Source organism: Trachurus japonicus, chromosome 17 (genome assembly GCF_045865225.1).
Source record: "Trachurus japonicus isolate A0001 chromosome 17, Traja_1.0".
In the NCBI taxonomy this organism is placed as follows: Eukaryota; Metazoa; Chordata; class Actinopteri; order Carangiformes; family Carangidae; genus Trachurus; species Trachurus japonicus.
The window spans coordinates 16878557-16900247 of NC_140923.1; the positions used below are offsets into that span (position 1 = coordinate 16878557).

Sequence of the window (21691 nt, forward strand, 5' to 3'; positions counted from 1 at the left end):
ACCTACAGCTCACCCCTCGTCCATTCACTTCCTTATGATATCTTAAAATAGCTGTCAGCTTAAAAGAGAGGTATCGGCGTGTGTAGCAGCTGTTGTCATATAGTCAGAAGAAAAGAGGAAACATACAGTATTCATCCATGTTTGTGTGAAGATGTCAAAACGTCAGCTGACCACAGCCATCAGGTGTCACACATTTATTCATGGTCCCCAGAGAGTTAAACCTGACACATTGTTGTGATCATAGATACAGTATATACACATAGATGCCGCCTCTGACGCTGCTGTCCATTGGGACGATACGTCAATGCGGCCGCCATCTTGGGCAGGGCAAAGCTGTGTCTACTTACTGCATTAGTCAACAGAGGCAGAGCTCTATAAACGATTAAAATCGCCATAACTCACTGAATATTCAACCGATTTTCAAGCCGTTTGGTTTATTATAAATGTCAAACATATATTTATGATACTACAACAACAACAAAAAAATTATAACTTTTATTTTTTTATTTTTTTATATTAAACATACACTTACATACTCAGACACACACCCACATGCATACATACAATGAAAGTTGTTCTACAAGGGTCTGACCGAGTCTGACTGCTTGTCAGACGTATACGTATGTCTATGGTCAGAAACCCCGGCCCAAGATAGCGGCCGCGTTGACGTGCCTGACAAGTCCGAATGCGGCATATATGGTTGTGATCCCCCGATGGAGACAGACTTTTATTTGTTTTGTTTCGGCTCTGTGTAGAGAATCTTGGTCATCTTGATAAATTTCCAGTAATTTTGTTCAGATATTCCAGATCCCTGCAGGATAAACCCTTGTGCACTGACTTTTCCTGATACCAGTCGCACGTCAAAAATTTTAAGTTTTTCTGTGAAATCATCTTAAAATGTGATGATTTGTTTACATATATTTTGTACAGACATTTATGGTTCCCAGAGGATGAACCCCACGAATTTTAGCAACCCTGAATTTTTGTCTGTACCATCAAATGGTTGATGTTTTTCTTTTCTTTTTTTTTCATTGAAATATCCATGAAACCATGACATTCTGACTTTCTGCCAGAGGATGAATTGTAAACACATTTCCTCTTCAAAATGTGTGTTTGTCCACCGTTTTTCACCAAATACCAACAAGTGAAGCTCTACTCTGTGTTTACAGCCTCACAGAGCTGCTATTATGGCTGAAAACTCTTTGGTAAATCGTCTCACCAAAACTTTTCTGTGTGAATATAGGAATTAGGACGGGTGTTGCTGTTTCTGCAACAGAGGAAATGTCCGGATGATTATTTTCAGCATTTTCCAGCTGATATTATCACACAGCAGATAGTGTGTCATAGGTCAGTGGGGGATCCTTGCAGACAGCCGATATGCAATATATGTGTAGGTCTGGTAGAGTGTAGAGTGTAATAACATCTGTCAATGTGGAGTGGATGTTTCACAGCATTCAGACCCCAAACCCAACTTTGGCCATTAAAAGGAATAAATGGTCCCAACTAAACTCATTAATATTTGTATTGAGACGTCTCCACAGAAACAACCGGGATCCATCGCTCGGTAGAATTGCAACGGCTGTCAGGGAATGTAATCAATGAGAGCATCTGAAACCTTCTACTCTCCCACCTTTCTGTTTAATAATTCAACAACAAGCATAGCCTCTGTGGGCATTCACTGTGAAAGAGAGCACATGACCTCCAGCACAGCAGCAGGTGGTAGAGCGGCAAGAGGCTGCAGTGTGCAGAAATGGATGTTAACTTACTTTTCCCTTTAATGCTATTTTTGGTGGCCTTTACACACACACACAGACACACACTCGTATGCATGTGTGTGTGTCTTGTGTGTGTTTGTTCTGCAAGTTATTCTGCAAAAACAGTGTGTGATACCTGAAAACTGATGTTATATGATGAAAAGCAATATAATGATGACTGAGGAATTTTTTGTTAAACAACTTTCCATACCTGCTGTATCAAATTTGAAACACACATTTTCTATATAATTTCATAATAAACTGCAAAAATATGAAGTAATAATAGTAAGTTGATGTCAATAATATTAGATATAAACATATATGTTATTAAAGCAGAAGTAAGCGATCCGGTGGTTTTGGCTAACTTCTTGTCAGCCGATGGAGTTAGCAGTCCCCGCCCTCGTCCCTACGTCACCACATTCACGCGCATCCCTTGGCTGCACACACAGAGAGGACCGCCCCTTTATGACGTTCTCTCTCCTCATTGGATAAAGGTTGTAGGATACAAGGAAAGTTTTCTCCTCGGCTTACAGCAGAGCAGAGTGACTGACAGACCTGTGTTTCAGACCAAACACATAAGTGATTGCTGTCGGAAGATATAACTATTTAAGACTTACATTAACACAAATATTCAGCTTACTTCTGCTTTAACTATTGGAACTTTTTCAGAATTTGTGAAATTTCTTCTGCCAAAACTGCCAGCCATTTTGGACTTGTCACTCAGAAGCCCACCACTCTTTTCATGTACAGAGAGTAACATGTATTGATCATATTGTTGGATAAGATAGAAATCTGAGAAACACATATACAAGTGGTGTTACAGGGTTTAACTGTCACACAAAAAGACAAGCCGTTGTTTACAAATATATCACCATCCATTTGAAGCAGTAGTAACTTTATAAAGAACTTAACTGTCTGAGGGAATTACTGCTGGAGTGCTCAAGATTTACATAAATAGATCTGCACCAATCAAAGGGCAACAGAAGTGACACTGGCCCAGATATTAAGGCCGACTAATAAAATAAAGTTGTCAGTGATGTCACGTAGTAGGAGCGATATTAAAGCTATTTTAATTTTAAATCGTCTGCACATGCAAATGAGTCCAAACGTAGTGTTCAGAGTTTTTAGCCTGAAGAGACGTTTCAAAGAGCAGGCACTTTGGCGTGTCGTCGCAGGAAGAGCACAGGTGGAACTAATGACCTTAACGATGGCTCCCTTCCAATTAAGTGTCCGTGCAATGATGGAGCTGACTCGCATTCAGTAGATAGAGTGCAGCCCTTATTAATGTTATTAATTACACCTGTGTTTGACAGGTCCGACTGTCAGTTATGAGAAGGGCCGACAGGATAGTGTGACACTTAACGCCAGTCGAGACAACCGAGAGGGAAATGTTATTTTTAAAAGGAGACCGAGGATCCTATTTGACCTTAAATGGATGAGAAGGGAAACATCCTTCACGTAACCTCTTTTCAAGTGACACGGCTCTATAAAAACATTTCATTTTGCTTATTTATGAGGAGAGCACTCATTTGTCAACATTGTGTGAATGTGCCAGTGTTAGCCAGCTGGCTAATCTTCAGCTGCAGCCCTTAAAACAGCAGCAGTAGAAACAATGTAGGCATTCTTTAACAAAGTGACACAAAGCAACAAGAGGAAAGCCATTTGGATTATAACCAGTTGTTCCAATTACACATTAATAGTTGTTTTTGAGGATGTCGATAAAATGTTGAAAGAGGCAGGTACACTTTAGTAAAATAGTAATATCATATATCTGACATCTAATCCATACAGCCGTTTTTGATTAGGTATTAGTAAATTGTTCATACATTCATTGAAAACTACACTACTGGCCAGTTTGTACAGTACTTCCATGTTTTAAATCATCACTTTGTATTCTAGTAATTGTAATTTTCTACATTCACTTGATTTAGACCGAGATGACAGGTTGTTGCTTTTTTTTACTTGCCGTGTGCAGCTGAAAGCCAGACCAGATTAATTGAATATCTGTTGCAATTATTTTTATCATGTCAAGACAGCAGGGCCGTAATCCCATTTGCTAAATGACTGTTGAACCTCTGTTTTAGATTAAGATGTCTGGTGAAGCAGTTGGAGAGAGGAGAGGCTTCCCTCGCTGACCTCAAGAAAAACCTCGAGTATGCTGCGTCGGTGCTGGAATCTGTTTACATCGAGGAGACGAGGTGAGAAAACAACAACACCTTTCTACAGTCGAACAAGTATCGACAACAAACTTCATTTATTAAGAACAATGGTGCAGCACTGATGACGGCCAGACTTTGGAAAATAGATGATCATCATTAATGTGGCAATTGATCTGTCTTGTAATTCTTAGTTTCATTCACTCCATTTAATCTCTCTCTTCATTATGATGAATTACAGATAATGTGTCTGCATTTATAGAAATTATTACTTCACTTTACTTTTGCAGCTACATCACAAACAGAAATATTGTACTTGCTACTGCACTGACTACATACTCTGTTTTACAGCTTTGATCACTTTTCAGTTGCTTTTCAGATTAAGATTTTACAACCTTTATCAACATTTAATTACTGTTTAAATGCTAATGTATCAATAACAATAATCAACAATGATAAACAGGGCTGTCAATCAACTAACATATTTAATTGTGGTTAATGGTTTTAGTGGCCACAGTTAATCATGATTGATTGCAAATAAATTGCACATTCATATCTATATAGTGTTTATTTATAGTGTTTACTGTAATGTTTATGCTTATCTAACTTTATTATAACAAAAACAACTTTAATGTGTTAATATTGCATAAATTCTGACAGAAACCCAACACTCTCTATCTAATTATTATACACTGTTGCCCATAAAATTGGAATCATTTTGTTTTCAGACACATTCATCTTTTTATTCCTATTATAAAGGAGAGAGAAGATGAGAAGATATACACACATAATCAAGAATAAATCAAATTTCATGAGAGGAGGTAAAAAAATATTTGATTCCACCTTTATGGGCAACAGTGTATATAATAATAATAATGATAACATTGACAGAGGAGATTTCCGCACAGTAATATTTCACACCTTTTGTTTTCTTAAAAACCCTCTGTACTTTTACCTAAATGATAAATTCACAATTGTTGAGTGTTGTCTGGTCCACTCATCCTACAGTTAAGTTTAAGGAAGACAGACTCCCGTTCTGAGGTCATGGAAAGATCATTTTTCTCTGTTAAGGTCAGAAAACATACTTTATATGGGAATAGTGAAGCGCAGGTCCAGGACCAGAGATATGAACAGGCTTATGGATTTATTATGTAAGCCTCTCGTCATCTAGTCTCGGCTAGATTAGGGCCAGCGATGGCACGACCACTCCAGCACGGAGGATGATGAACCGCCCAGTGCAGAATCCATGTAGCACCATGATTATCAGAGCGCCAACGTGAATGCTTTCTCTTCGCCATAAGATCACGTATTCAGTTCAGAGGGTGGAGACCAACAGGGCTTTGCTCTTGATCCCCTCTACGCCATGTCAACACAACAGGGTAGCCAGGGAGAATTATGTCGCACAATTGGATTTGAATTCTGCATCATGGTGTTTCAGGAGGCCTGGGATGTTTTGATGTTACATAAGAGGTGATATTATATTTGATGGACAGCGCTGGCATTTCAGTTTGATCCCCTGTGAAAGTAGACCTACGACAAATGATAAATATTTTAGTAAGCTTTTAGTCTCTGCATCTGTCTGTTTTTTACTTGTTTGTCTTTTCTCTCTGTTTTTTTCCTCTCCTCTGTCCCCTTTGTCCCCAGACGTTTGGTGGACACGGAGGATGAGCTCAGCGACATCCAGTCAGAGTCGGTGCCCTCGGAGGTGCGGGACTGGCTGGCCTCCACCTTCACCCGCCAGATGGGCCTGATGCTGCGGCGCAATGAGGAGAAGCCTCGCTTCCGCAGCATCGTCCACGCCGTTCAGGCTGGCATATTTGTTGAGAGGTAAACACCCTGTGTGTGTGTGTGTGTGTGTGTGTGATGCACAAGAACACAAGCACAATAACCCACAGTCAGCGATCTTAATCAATTCATATGGATCGTGGCCTTTATCTCTCCTCACCTGAAGTTGCTGATCTATCATCAGTCGGCCCAAACCAGAGTCGCCCGGAGCGACTGAAAGCCATTGTGTCAACATCTTTAGTTTAGCCTTGCATAAGGAATGAACGTCTACACTGTTGTTACTGACATTTTACAAAGTGTTGTGTACAGTAGTTTTTTCTTTTTGCTTTCACCTAATTTGATGTGAGAATTAAAATGTAGGGACTTGAAACGTGGTTGTTGTAGGTCATCCATCTCACTGAACTTTAGGGTTAGGGTTAGGGTTTGTTTGTCAAGATTGAAGTCAATTAGATTTGCAGTCAATAAAAAGAATATATCATTATAAATAATGGGCAATGTGTCTTCAGCAGCTCTACATAATGTGTATATGATTATTTATGAAAAGTAAAGCATCTAAATGTCTGTATCGTCTGTAACGAGATGGGACAGGCAGAGCTGTTGTCATTTTCATCATTCCAACAAATTTATGATATAATAACCTATCCATCATAGCAATATAAAAACGCCGTCTTGTTGTTATTGGTAAAGCTGCGTATACTTCTATAATCTATCTGAACTTCTGTGTGTGGACTAAGATGAATAAAAACCAACAGCAGCCTCAGAAATGGATGAGGTAATTCAAAATTTAAAGCCTCACAGCCTGGTCTGAAAAAATGCCTCAGTCCTTTTGAAATTTCAATCTGTTGCGAGCAGGATGTGTTTGTGCATCCTCCGCAGAGCCACACGCTCACCTGAGTCTCATCACGGCCTTGGTGAGCCTGGCCAAGCACGAGCGTTCGGAGAGTTAACAAAAACAGCTCCCTCCGTCCTCCGAAGGCAGCGCTCTATCACACACCGACATGCAACATGCATTCGTTGAAATCAGTAAGCCTCAAGTGTGTAAGATATAATCTTTCTTAATCCGTTTTACAGAGGACAGACAGAAGAGGAAGGAATGAAGTGAAAAATGGAAAAGTGGGACAGGGTGATGCAGTGTCAATGTGGCCAACCTGATATTTACCTGCAGTTTTGGAAACTGCATTTTCGTTTGATGTCACTGTTTGTTTTTTTGATCCCACAAAAGCTTTATTTCGATGTTGCACATCAACTCTGTCACCTTCCAGATTCTTCTAAATACTCCTCTAAATTTCATGAGCAATTATGCAGCTTGTTTTGCATTTTATGATTAATTTAATCCCTTACTTTTGACAAAGCTTTCAACCTTTGGCATGTTCAAGAAAAACAGACTTAGTGATGCCGTCGCCTGTTCAACTCAACTCTGCCTTTTTTTGGCAACTGTTTCCCACTGCGCTGTGTTGCTCTGAACGTTCAGAGTGAGTTCTTGGTGGGGAACCTTCCAGGCTGTGGGTTCGGGCTGGAGTGGTAACCTCTGGCGTTTACACTCAGCAGTGTGCTTCATTTGATGTTTTTATCTCATCCAAACAGGATGTACCGACGTACCTCCAATATGGTGGGACTCAGCTACCCCCCGACTGTCATATCTGTGCTGAAGGTATTAACATGTACACTCGCACACAGCGCACAGATATGAAATAGCAACGTTGTGCACACGTACACACATACAAATGTTTCTATAGAGGAGAGTTTTGTCTCCCAGGCTATCTCCGCGATGCCCTACCTGATCAGTCAAGGTTGCTGGGATGGTGGGATGGCGTTCAGCCTGAAAGAAATACCTGCAGACAAAACTCAGGGCTGAAATTCATATACAGCAAACTGTTTTTATTTACTTTGTTTATCTTCTTTTAAACAGATGCTTGAATTTAACATTCAGAGACAATGCGGTAAAGCACAGTGTTCTTTGCAGTAAAATGAAAATACAACATTATCTGTCAACATAACAACATCTTTAAGTTGCATTAGTGGATTCAAAATACTGGGTAACACTTTATTGCACTTCTAAGCATTAGTTAAGCATTATTAGATACTTACTTAATCATTTATAAAGCATTTTTCTTATATTGATACAAATTAGTATAAAATATATAAACACAGTAATAAATGTGTAACTTTTAATGAATACATTTTCTTATGATATGTTTAATAGTTGCATTTTCATACTTCAGTACTTCATACTATAAATTATGAAATAAGAATCTTTAAGTAATCATCTAAAGTGAGGACTGTCTTTGCCTTTAATAAAGTAGTAACTACATACATAACTACTAACAGCTACATTTACTTACTCTTTATAAATGACCGTATGAACCTTTGGCAATAACTGTTTTTTAATTAATATAATACTTGATTTATTAAGGCTGAATCCATCATTTAAAAAGTAAAAATACAATCACACATGAGCTTATTCATCCAGAGTTAAACATTTATAATTGTGCTTATAAATGACATGCTAGTTAGTATCAATATGAGAAGAATGCTTTATAAATGATGAAACAAGTTAAGTATGAGACATAATAGTGCGTAGCTTTTATAAAGTGTTACTAAAATATCAAATCATACCCACACTTGCACATATTTGCAGCAACATGTTTACGCAGATGAAAACACAGTTTGAGTCGAAGCATGTCGTGAGCTTATTTTCCTCTCCTGCAGAATGTCGACAAGTGGTCGTTTGACGTGTTCGCTCTAAATGAGGCCAGCGGGGAGCACGCACTTAAATTCATATTCTACGAGCTGCTCACAAGATACGACCTCATCAGCCGCTTCAAGGTAAAGTCACAGGGACACACCGCACTCCTCCACAGTCACTGGTAAACGTATGTTGATGTCATTCAAATGAGGAGAGACTAAAAACCATTCACTACGGAGAAGAACCTTCACTATATCTGACTTAATGGAAGTGAGCGCACTCACGTCACTCGTCTCTCTCTCTTAAGAGTTAGATTGTTGTATTTATGAGGGAGGGTTGTGTCATACTTCATCACATCTCATAGTGGTGAGGCTCATACACCACAACATCTCATATCTGAGGACTCTCTACTTAAAGGACCAACACCTGAGAGTAAATGACACGGGCAATGAAGCCGCCTTGGACAGAGAGCCGTTAGTCCTCAGTAATTCAAATGACTCACATTTCATGATTTAAAGGGGACATATTATGCTAATTTCTGCTTCTTGACATTTGTTTTATTTGTTTGTTTTATTTGTTAGGATCCCCATTAGCTGCGCTCTAGAACGCCGCTAGTCTTCCTGGGGTCCACAGTTAAAACTAGTACATTTAAACATAAATCTGCAATCACAACATAAAGACAAGTCAACAAAATCTTACATTAAAGCAGTACTAAAGAACTTTCAGTTTTGGTTGAGTTTGGCGGCGCCTGTGGACCAAAGCGGTAGTGTTTTGCCTGAAGAAAGACTCCATTTCCCATGAACACTAGCGTGAAGCCCTGTAAATATCCTGCATTAAAATTTACAAAAGACATCAAAACTAAGTTTCTGTTTCCAGTGGATCATTTCAAAGTGAAAACACAAACATAATCCATTGCTAAAGTGCTGTTTTGCCTGTTCCCTCCTTGTTGTGACTCGCAAAAGTGAAAGTGAAAGTAAAGTGAGAGCAGGGTTCCTACCATGCTCCTCAAAGCTGCTTAGTGCCAGAGAAAGAGATACAGACCCCCTCAGACCATGACAGAGGTGTCATTCAACTTGTTGTAAGTCGATGTACCATCACAAAAGTTATGAAAATATTATATGAAGGTTGAAAAGTTACTTAGTGTTGGTTTAAATCTGTACCATCAGATTATCATCCACATCAAAGAACCTGTGTAAGACAACTCCAATGTACAGCAGTTATAAAATAAAATAAAATAAAAAGAATAAAATAAGAGGGTAAAACAAATGAATGGCTGACATGGTACCTTGATGTCTAAAAGTAATGTTAGTAACATGCTTTGGTCAGAAAAACCAAAAGATTGAGCACAGCTGGGTTCTCTACACACCAGTTTCACAGCCCTGCTCTAAACGGTCGGTTTCGAACCTTCGCTCTGGTAGCTGAGGTAACCGTGGTAACCATGGGAGCGAGGGCTTGAATATTCACATCACCCGGCTTGTGATGTAATAAGCCAGGTGAAATTAAAACGGCTTGTTAAGAGACACATTTTCTGACTATGGCAGTTTACAAAATGTTGACGTAGTTGTCAAAACTTACGTTTAAGGGGTGAGGAGGCACTCTGGATACGCAAATACACGTACTAAAGCAATGAAAAAGTGAGTTTTGCATAATATGTCCCCTTTAATGTCGATTTCAGATGTGCTCACTTTGAAATTGAACACTCATGAGTCACCAGGAAGCTTGTAGACGCTTCATACGCGGCGTTTTTCAGCTTATGAACTCTTGTTGCCGTCATCTCCCATCTTTCCCGTCAGATCCCGATCTCAGCCGTGGTGTCGTTCGTGGAGGCCCTGGAAGTGGGATACAGCAAACACAAAAACCCCTACCACAACCTGATGCACGCCGCCGATGTCACACAGACCGTGCACTACTTGCTGCTCAAGACCGGCATGGTGGTGAGTAGGACACGTTTTGTTTGATGGCATGACGCTATCAGCTTTTACTGTGCAGAGAACCCGCGAGACATGTTGGTCCAGATCCAGGAAAGAGACAGTCTGGGAGATCAAAGGGATTTCATCTACATGACATTCACGACGTCTCTGTCAGCTGATGTACAGCTGCTAAATATGGCTTTTTATTTCTTGGAGAATCTTTGAGCCATTTTTTGATGAGAAAAATCAAGAGGCCCAAAGAAAATCACCCTTTAATCCCAGTCTTGCTCTCGGCAGGTTTGAGAACATCAAAACATGTCAGAATGTGACACTTGCAAATGGTCTCACTGTTTGAAGTCAAACTTTTTTTTTTCTATCGTCTTTATTCTTTTGCCATGACATTACTTCACTTCTATTCTCCATATTTCATGTTGCTTTTTGTTCCTTTTCCATCGGCTGACCTATATTTCACTCCATCCCACTGGAGTCACTTTAGGGTATTTCTGAAGCTGCTTTCATTCCCCCCCGCAAAAAAAAAGAAAAGAAAATCTTGCCTCAATGAGTTCAAAGCCCCAACCAGCCGGCCGCCCCCGCTTCCAGTGTTTTTATTTAATCACCTTAATAAGGTGGCTGCGACAGCTGTCGACATGGTGTGTTTCTTTGGGCAGTGCCTTGTGGAGTAAACCACATTACTGCCAGAACCACAGGCTCCTGGGAGAGCTGCAGAATAGCATCTATCATTTTGCAGGCCCTCCAGACTCCCATTAAATCAACAATCAACAGGTCATTCATAAAGACAGCCCATGAGGAAATGCACTGAGGGATGGATCGGCCATCTTGCACCCATCACCCCGTTCTTAATGAGTCTGCCACCCCCCCGCTGTTGATTAGTCATCGATATCGACTGGGCTCCCTGAGCTAAATCCCCACTGTCTGTGCACATGAGTGCACTCAGAAACGTGCACGTCTTAGAGGAAGATGCCCACTCACAGGTGTGAGGAAGCTGCACACAGTCACATGCTCCATATTAAGCACGTTCTTCCGACCTTTGAGTTCTGTATTTTTAGCTTCGGGGCGGTTATATGTTGGTGAAGTAGTTTGACATTTTAAAGAAAAACATGTGTAATTGTGTTGTTTTTGCTGAGCAAGATGAACACATTTACAACAACAGACATTTTCACATCCTTCAAAATTTCCATTAGCTTCAGTCGTTAAATACTCACAGCTCATTTAAACCATTATTGTCCCTGCGTTTGGTCTGGTTTTTGTCTATTTCTTCATTTTATTTGCTTTTTGTTGATGTTCTTTAAATGTGACACACTCCATAGCTAAAAAAAAAAGCTATTATTATTGTATTATAATAATAGTTGCATATATATGAAGCTACAATCCACATAGTTTAGCTCAACATAGTATACTAAATAATAACATTTTATATATTTTGTGTTTAAGCCGTCCACAAACCAAAGTGTAAAAAATGCTACCCAGACTAGCTATTGCTACTTTATTGTGCTAAGCTAGTTAGTTGGGTGTTTACACACATGACATATTGATGAGAATTGTAATAATCATTCAATTAACCTATTAGTCAATCAACATAAAACACATTTTCAATGATGTCAAGATCACAGAAACCAGAAAAAAGAACGAGCAAACAATCACAAAACAAAATCAGTTTTTGGTAAAAACACATTCATGGAGGATCATTGTGATTTCAAAGCATTTTTCTAAACTTGTCGCCCTGTTCTCAGAGAGTTAATGTGCGTTGTAGGGTATTTAATGAGTCTGGGGTCATTTTGGTCATTTTTTGTTCACAAAAAAAACCCCCACATCATTTCCTAATCCAGCTTCTCAGCCGTGACGATGTTGTGCGTTTCTTTGTCGTACTGTTATAGTGAACTACGTATCAGTGATTTCCAGACTGTCGGCCTGTTCTTAGCTCCTCTTAACAGGTTTAAACTTGATTTGAAAAACTTAAAAAGGAAACCATGACGTGATGTGTAGCCTCACCTTGTGACAGGATTAAGTCATTGTGAACTTAAAGAGAGCTCGCGTCGGGTAACTGTCAAACCCAACAGAGACTCTGTGTGAAGACGAAGCTGAAGTGACGACTGTTCTTATCTAAAGTTTCCCTTTTGCTTCCCTGACCTTTCCCTTTTCTCTCCTCTGCGTTTGTTTCCTTTCACTGCTGACGATAATGTATTCCTCATGCCAAATTCTCCTCTCTGCATCCTTTATATCACTTTTATCCTGCGCATCTCCATGACATGATGTACCATTCCCTGCATTCCGCCTTTTTTCCACTCGCTGGCTTCCCATTTCTCTTCTCTAATTCCTGTCCATTCTTTCCTCCTGTGTTCATTACTTTCCCTCCCTCTCTCCTGCCGATGTCTCTGTCTTTTTCCATCTCATTGCCTTCTCCTCTCAACACCCGTCCCTCTTCTGCGTGCTCCTCTTTTTATCCCTCTCCTCTTCCTTATCTTCACCTTCCCTCTGTTTCCTCCCGCCCCCTCCCCTCCTCTCCTCCTCCTCCTCCTCCTCCTCCTCCTCCTCCATCCCTCCTCGTCTCCTCTATCTCTGCCTCCAGCACTGGTTGACTGAGCTGGAGATCTTTGCCATGATCTTTGCGGCGGCGGTGCACGACTACGAGCACACGGGGACCACAAACAACTTCCACATTCAGACAAGGTAATGGATCATAAAATCAAAAATGCATGGCACCGACTCACCCGATCAATGTTTTCATTTCCAGCACGGGGGCTTTAAATTCACACTGAGATCGCCTGCAGTGCAGTAATAACACTGCAGCGGGACAAGATCCAAATGAACTCCAAACTGCTGCCGGAAGAAGAGTTGGTTTGTTCGTGGAGACTCAAACGTCCTTGAGTAGACACAGAGCGAGAAAGAGATAACACATCATCTTATTAAAAAGCTAAAAATCATTTGGAAAGTTAATAGTTTCATTGACAACTGCTCTTCATACCCTTTTGTCATTCTTGTTTTCATAGTTAAAAAGCAGCAGAGTGCAATAATCCATTTTCTGAAAACATTAATGAAATGATTCAGGATTTTTTAAGTCCGAAACACTGACATATTGTACTTATTTTTTCCAAATAAAGACGTCAGGGAAGGAAATCTTCCAAATTACCCAAATCAAACCTTTATCTTCATAAGCTTCTGACTCAGAGGTCAGTTTGAGAAGGTCATTGGTTTAACCACACCAAAAAATGTTCATGACGTCCATGTGATCAGGTTTAATTGTGTCCGCCCTGTATATGACTGACACTGTGAATAAAACTTTATTTGTTTTGGATACAATAGAGATTGCACAAAAACCCATGAGCTGTTTCCTCTGTTTTTCTTGTTTTTGATTTCATGAAAAAGTTGCACAAAGAACATGAATTATTCTCACATCCAGCATTTTGATAGAAGTTCACCAAACTACACAGGGAACGTCTTTTTCCACTTTTTTCCCCCCTGCAAAGTAACTGACAGGAGGAAAAAGAACGACCCAGTAACTTAAACTCAAAAAGGAAAAAGATATTAGATCATTGACATCCCAGTATCTGATCGAATTCATTATTAAGAGACACATTTTACTGATGAATTTAAAAGCAACATCGAGGGGTCTGGTATTTCCGCTGTATATACAGTAACAGCCTAACAGACTGACAAGTGCTTTCTCTCTGAATCGCAGGTCAGACACAGCGATCCTGTACAACGACCGCTCAGTGTTGGAGAGCCACCACGTCAGCGCAGCCTACCGCTTACTGCAGGACGACGACGAGATGAACATCCTCTACAACCTCTCCAAGGACGACTGGAGGTCAGAGACACCAGATACTCAGCCGTAAAGAGATAAAACAGGCAGAACAATGAGCGAGCTGGGCGACAGACAGCACAGAGCGATAGAAAACTCAGGAGAGGTCAGGTGGAGACGGATCGAAAGCGAGCGGGTCAAGCGGAACGACATCACAATGTACACAATCTTGTGATTAAGAAACTCGTGCTCGGGGAGTCAACATCAGAAAAAAAAAGTTGGATTACTGTCAAGGTCCAACAAGTCTGCGCTAAATGGAGCTGCTGTGTGTGATAATACATTAGAGGAGACAGTTACAAGCCGATTTCTCTCATGGCATAAGCTGGGACTTGTCAAAGCAGATATTATAAATAGCTCTAATGGCTGCCTCCATTTACTTTAGCCACTTCCGACTTTTTATTACCTGTCGGTTTGACAGTTCATGATACAGTGCATGGCTCACGTTTCCCCCACTCCTCTCTCTTCCTTCTTTGTTTCCATCCAGAGAGCTGCGGGCTCTGGTGGTGGAGATGGTGCTGGCCACAGACATGTCCTGCCACTTCCAGCAGGTCAAAGCCATGAAGAACTTCCTCCAGCAACCTGAGGGGTCAGTCGCCTTTTCTCCCTCACCACTGTTTATGTTCCCTCCCCTCACCCCACCCCCAGCAATTAAATCCCCATTAACCCTGCAATCAACTGCTGTTAACTATCCACCCACTGTTTACAACCCAATTAACCCTGCCCTGAAGGGTGCAGTCATAAAGAACCGCGACAAATAATCATGTTCTGTATTGAAACAAAACAAGGGATGATTTCTGTTGCTCCAGTGTTCGTGTGCTGACACAGTTATGGAAGATGTGTTTTGTTTCCAAACTTTACATATTGTGCAGTACAGGTAGGTGTTATCGTAGCCTTCTCTGACACAAACACAGTGATGGAGCAGGTACACTAGAATTTTTCTGTTGTTTTGTTTTTTTTGTTTTGTTTTTTGCACATTGCAGTGAAAACCAGTGCCAATAATATTTCTGGCAGGTTCTCCAGTATGCTGTTGTTCTTTCACCACAGAAAATATTAGCCATCAACAAACAATACAATATTGCCTTGCCTTCACCGGTGCAACCTCATCTGCCGCATTTACTATTTAACATTCAGTGAAGCGGTGTGAAACAGCATCTGTAAACATTTCCTCACTTTTCCCCTGAGTGTTTGCAAATCTGCCATTTTTCACTGAGAAAATCAGAAGTCAGGTAAAATGTAGGCGACATGAGCAGAGTCAGAAGTGAAGATAGAGTGGGGGTGTTGTTTTGCTCAGTTGGTAGGGCAGGTGCCCCATATACAGAGCTGGCTCAGGACCAACATAAAGCTTTTATAGTGTTCATTGAAACATTTTTTCTAAGAGGAAGGAGTCGATCATGAGCTAAATAATTGGCAATTATTTTAATGTTAAATCACTGAGTGTCAAATAAATATCTGTTTTCCGCCTCTTTAAAGGGATAGTTCAACATTTTGGCAAATTGGCCCATTGCCATAATCCCTATAGTCATAGCAGCACTAGGTTTGTTACCTTTAATTGTTGGTGCAAGCTATTTTTAGAATGGTGGAGCAGAGCCGCGAGCTGCTCAGAGCTACGCTATGGAGGCTAATGGGATTTCTTGGTTTCCCTCATCAAACTCATCAAATACACAATCCAACAACTCCAAAACGCTCTCGTGGACAAGTTATGACCTGCACATTCACCACGCTATGAGATAATAACAGAACGTTACGAGACAAAGTTGTTTTCGAGGTAAATGCATGCAAAACCGCTGATGCGCATCTCCATCGGGGGCAGTTTTTCGGCAAGCAGTCTCTGCATTTGCCTCTGCTCTGCCGTTCTAAAAATAGCTTGCACTGACAATTAAAGGTAACGAACCTACTCCTAAAACTATAGGGATTATATGGCAATGGGCCAATTTGCCAAAATGTTGAACTATCCCTTTAGGATTTTCTTTGGGTTTTGGACTGTTGGTTGGACAAGTGTAAATGTCACCGAGAGACATTTTATTAATATGTTTTTTATAAACTAAATGATTAATTGAGAAAATACACTAAGGAAAATGAACCTGCCTGCTGCCCAACAGTCCACTAATGGTGAGTTTGTAATGACGTAGAGGTCCACTGTTTGATAGCCACACATAAACACACACTCATGTGCACGTACATGTACACATAAAAGTGAGATTGCAGTCTGCTGGAGGCTCTAATGCTGAATAGACTCTAATGTGAAGTAATTCAAACCAGTGTGCTCCAGGGCTGCTTAGAGTGCATTTTAAGATCCAATCTGCCACAAATGGAAAAGGAGGGAATGTGAGCTTCTCACCTCTGTTTAACCTTGCGCTGTGTGTTTGTTTGTGTGCATGTGTGTGTGTATGTGTGTGTTTTCATTTGAGTGCCTGTTTTTCCATTTTGGTCTGTGACTGTTCATTCATGCATCAGTCCATTAAACAGGATATTTTGATATGGTTATCAGGTGATAGCTCAGACACTGCTGATGTCTGATGAGGGGAGGTGAAGCACCTTCACACTGTGCCCCTCTGCAGAAAACTGATTAGCCTCATGGAGGCATATTGTGCTGCACAGGGCTGCAATGATTAATCAACCAGTCAATCATGGGGAAAGTAATTGGCTTATTGGCTATATTACTGTATATATTAAATCATTTTTTAGGCAAAAATGTCAAACAAATAGCTGTTTTCAGTCTTTTAAATATTTCATGCTTGTATGTTTTATTTATACACTCTGCTGTTTGTATGCATATTTGAATGGATGTCCATATTCCACATCTTTTGTAAATGGTGAACAAATATTTCACACATTTGTCTTTGCCATCGATTTTGCAGTCTGAGGGTGTCTCCAGTGAATCCGCACCATTGCAACATTTATGTAGAAATTATCCTAGACTTACAAAAGCCTCCTCTCAGTGCTCTTGAGAGTGACATAAAACATCTTATTTCATTTTAAACTAAACTTCACTAGAGCCTGCAGAACAAAAGAAGAAGTGTAACTGCTGAAATACTTTCAGTCTGGACTATATTAAAGAAACGTTTTCCATGTTCTGCTCTTTTCACAGTCAGTTGTTGTGGACAGATTGCAGTAGAAACAACCAGCTGTGCCACAATTTTTCCATTCTGTTTTTCCCTTTTATGATTGATCGTACTGTCCTCACAGCTTTTCAGTCCCTCGAGAGTATTCCTGTGTCTTTCTCCCAACAGTTTTTTTTTTTTTCCAATAACCTTGTTGCAGATTTGTCTTCATGATGTAGCTTTTGCCACGACATTGATTAACTAGACATTGATTAATAGACCACAGACTGGTGTTGCCTTTAACTCAAAATCAGTCACACCTTGATTAAACACAAGTGATCTTATATTCAACAGAATTGGCTGTTGCACTGATGATTGATATTAGTGACGTCAAACAAAGTAGTGCATGAAGATTGATTTTCAATTCGCACTTTGTTTCATGTTGAAAACAGAAATATTACAGTCGCAAGCAGAAATTTGCAGGTTTTAAACATTTAGAGCCCAAAAGAAACAAAAAACTGTTGTCTTCAGTTACTGTATGATCAAATATGTGACAGGTCACGCCCACTTGTGTCAATCAATATGTCACATCAGATTTTGGTTCAAACTAATACCACGGATCATGCACACTAATTTTGGTGAAATTCTGCCCACAAAGTTTTATCACAATTTAACTAATGGTTAATGAATTACACCCAGCACTCACTACAGTATGTCCCACCTTCTGCAACAGATAATGGTTGATGGCAGCCATGTTTTTCAGCTGATCATTTGTAATCCCCCATGGTTGAGAATCAAATTTGGTGTTTTTCACATAATATAACATAATAACATAACATAATAACATCCATCATGGCTTCATTGAGACTTCTACAGTCCAAGATTATTTTTGTAGATGACATTAAACTGGACTTATGTGTGGCGAGGGGCGTGGCCTTTCCAAAGCTGAATTTTCAGGGAAATCTGGCAGGAAAATTATGATAAACTACAGTAGAGCAAAAACAGTAGAATAAAATCAAAACATACAGATGTATCACATACAAAACCACTTGGAGAGTCGTTACCAGAACAACAGAACAAATGAGTAATAATCTTTGTTGGACTTTAGTTTTTTAAAACTGTAAATCTCCTCTCTTCTGCAGCATCGACAAGCCCAAAGCTCTGTCCCTGCTGCTGCACACGGCAGACATCAGCCACCCGGCCAAAAGCTGGGACCTCCACCACCGCTGGACCACCTCCCTGCTGGAGGAGTTCTTCAGACAGGTGAGCGGGTGCAGCTGGCAGGTCACAGACAGGTGCATGAGAGGGTAGCCCGATGTGCTTCAGTGGTTTGAGGGTGAAGAGTTAATTATGCTGCATTCGGTGTAATGCTTTGGCGACAGTTAATCAGGTATTCGTTGTAATAAGTAACACAGCGGTCCTGCATTAAATCTAATATTTCATCCATCCTCATTATATCTGATATATGCAGTGTTTGCTGCACGGTCTAGTCATGATAAAAGTCAATGTTGTGGCTTACCTTCTATCTGAGCTCTGTTTATTTAGCCTATATATGTTAATATTTTGGCAAATATTCACCATTAAAACTTTGCCAAACTCAGTATTAGCAGGTTCTTTTTCTATACCCATAGACTCATACATACACATATCAATGGATTTCTTTGAAAAAAACAAAAAAACTCTAAAATGTGCTGATTATAAGAAGTGTCTTTTCTTTACTCAGTGAGATGTTATCCCAGTGGGCATCACAGATAATGGCAAGTGAGCCACATTAAATCTTAAAATACGCTGTGCTCTCTGCTCTGATGTGAGTGAGCACCACATTGGTCATCGGTGGTTTAATTGCCTCCATGTGTTTGAAAAAACCTCTGGTATGATGAAATACATTTGACCATGAGGTTGTAACACCCACTCGGAGGAACACAAGCCTTGTTGTGGCAGCAGAGAACGGGTGAAGATGAAAAATGAACGTCTACTCTGCACCAATCCATTCAAATGTCTCGGTAAACCATGCCATTAAGAGAGTATATGCCTTTAAGCACAGCGGGCGAGCAAAACACCCAAATAAAACACAGAGATCATTAATGTTGTTGACAAAACAATCTCAGGACAAGGTCCATTAAGTAGCTGTGAGATGTTTAATTCTATTTATTTTCTGAAACCCGGACCTGCTCAAAAGTTGAGATCGAAACTTCCTTCGCCTTTGAATTAAACCTGTTCTTCTCCTGCTTTTTGAAAATATCTGCTCGGAGTCCCACAGGAGCTCTTTGTGAAGGATTTCATGGGGTTGTCAGAAGATGAAACACTAGATCTGAAGTGGCATCGATATATTTATCATGTTCTCAACATTGGCTTTCGCTGCTGGGAGAGTGCAGGTGTAAAAGATTGTACTGTGTGCAGGATAAATGTCAATATTACTTTTTTAAAATTCAGGTTTCTTCAGTTGCAGACGCACAGCAAGGATAAAACAATGTGAATGATTCTTTTAATATGACTCTTTGACACAGAACTACTGTCTTAAGCAATAACAGCCATAACCACAAATATAATGATATAATCTCTGCCATTCAGTGATGACAAGATAAGTACCATGGAAAATTAAACGTAGAGCATTACCTCTTTGATAAAGCAATACATCTGACTTTAAATAATAGATTGTGTATTAGTAAATGTGAACAAGGAGGACAGACGTTCATCTGGTGCCACATTACTTTCATCTCTTCCATTATTAATCTGCATTGTTCTCATTATCAGTGCTATTGTTGTTGTAGCTGCTTTCACAAGGCCTTTGTCTCCCAGGATGCGAATCGTCGATAAATAGCATCTCCAAAGAACATTGCCTCCCGACTCCACATTTCATCTGTTTGTGACAAACCAGAAGAGAAAATGAAACACATTTGTGGCCCAAAAGCACTTGAGGCGGGAGCCAGACAAATCTGAAGCCTGTTGATAGAAGTGTGAGCATATGGTGTATGGTGTTGGTGGTGGTGTGCATATGAGCACAGAATAAGTGTGTTTCTGAGTGAGCACATGCACAGTGAGCTGTGTGTGTGTGTGTGCCAGGAGAGTGAGGAACATTTTTCTGGAAACCAAACTCTGAGAACGGTTTTGTCTGTATTTCCAGGGAGACAAGGAAGCGGAGCTCGGGCTGCCGTTCTCTCCGCTCTGTGACAGGAAGTCCACGTTGGTGGCGCAGTCCCAGATCGGTGAGTGGCCGCTCCACCCTCACAACACACATGTGCACGATTGCTGTAGTAGAAGCTTAACAAAGCAAAAACAATAACAAAACAATTTCCTGTATTTACACACAAAGGCAAATGAATTCTTAAGAAATCTGTTAGTGTTTTCCATAGTAATGGTGCTATAAAAGATTAGGCACAACATTAAAACTGACAACTGGCAATGTTATGTCTGGTTGTGTGTACATGGAGAATGCAAGATGTACAGTGGGGTGAGTAATAGAAGAAAGAAATAATAGAGTAATACAGAAATAGAGATGGACAGTCTAAAGAGATTTTGAAAGATAATGGGTCAAGAAGACATGACATGAATTAAACTCTTCACATCACTCAAATGAAGAAGATGAATATGTATATAATGACCTAATGTTGTGAATTTGCCAATATCTTTGTCTCCAGGCTTCATTGACTTCATCGTGGTGCCCACCTTCACTGTGCTGACAGACATGATGGAGCGAATCGTCACGCCGCTCATCGACGAGGCGTCGCATTCAGGTTTCGCCGGCTTCCGCCGCTCGAGGTGAGCTGCAGCGCTTCCTCGTTACGCAGAGAGAGCAGCAAAGAAAAGTCTGGATTTCTCAGTCAGCAGATGGAAGCGAGTGACGTTACATAAATCTTGAATAAGTTTTAATCAACCGGTCCGGTTAATCAGGGATGGAGAATGTACTGTGGTCTACACTTCACCACTCTGAGTAACTACACGCTCGATGACGTGATTAAACCTCGACAGCTCCTCTGCAATAACAGCATATCTAATGGAAGCATTGGGAACAGCAGATGAGTCTCTGCGAGTAATCCATTTCTGTGCGTGGAAATGTCTCCACCTTTCATCAGGCAGAGCCACACACCTTGAAATTGACATTTTAGATATGCTAGTCAAGTTTTCCCCGCTGTCCCTCAAGAACGGGCCTGTGTGCTGGACTGGGATACACAACACACAGCAGCCTCGAGAGAAACAAAAGGAAGTGATTTTGTCTCCACTGGCTTAATTAATTTGCTCAATACTTTTCCTGCGGTCTTTGAAAACACCCTCATAAACTATATTCTAGTTTCACTTCTATTGCTCATGTTTGCAATATTCAAAGAGAGATGATTTAAAAACTTAGTGTCTGTCGATTGCGTAAACTTTGCTGTCTCATAAAGTGAAATGAATAGAAAATAAAGCAGCATTCGGGGAGTCTGGCTTTGCATCATCCGCTGCACCTGCACATCAATACCAGCCTCCCCGTCCTCCTCAACAGCAGTCATTAGCATCACTCAGTGGGCCTCCAGTCAAAGTTAACCGAGTGGAAATCTCAGA

At 40.4% G+C, this 21691-nt stretch overlaps 1 protein-coding gene across 11 annotated transcripts in view; it reads left to right on the top strand.

Annotated features, from left to right (window-relative positions):
* pde1cb (phosphodiesterase 1C, calmodulin-dependent b) overlaps positions 1-21691 on the top strand; it is a 101531-nt gene that overhangs the window by 71904 nt on the left and 7936 nt on the right. For all 11 annotated transcript variants that reach the window (XM_085805473.1, XM_085805470.1, XM_085805472.1 and 8 more), the window contains 11 exons: positions 3839-3952; positions 5555-5737; positions 7280-7346; positions 8405-8521; positions 10175-10315; positions 12879-12979; positions 13989-14117; positions 14596-14697; positions 18295-18415; positions 20277-20358; positions 20791-20911. In XM_085805473.1, coding sequence (XP_085661599.1) covers positions 3839-3952; positions 5555-5737; positions 7280-7346; positions 8405-8521; positions 10175-10315; positions 12879-12979; positions 13989-14117; positions 14596-14697; positions 18295-18415; positions 20277-20358; positions 20791-20911 — 1278 coding nt within the window. The remainder of the gene's footprint in view (positions 1-3838; positions 3953-5554; positions 5738-7279; positions 7347-8404; positions 8522-10174; positions 10316-12878; positions 12980-13988; positions 14118-14595; positions 14698-18294; positions 18416-20276; positions 20359-20790; positions 20912-21691) is intronic.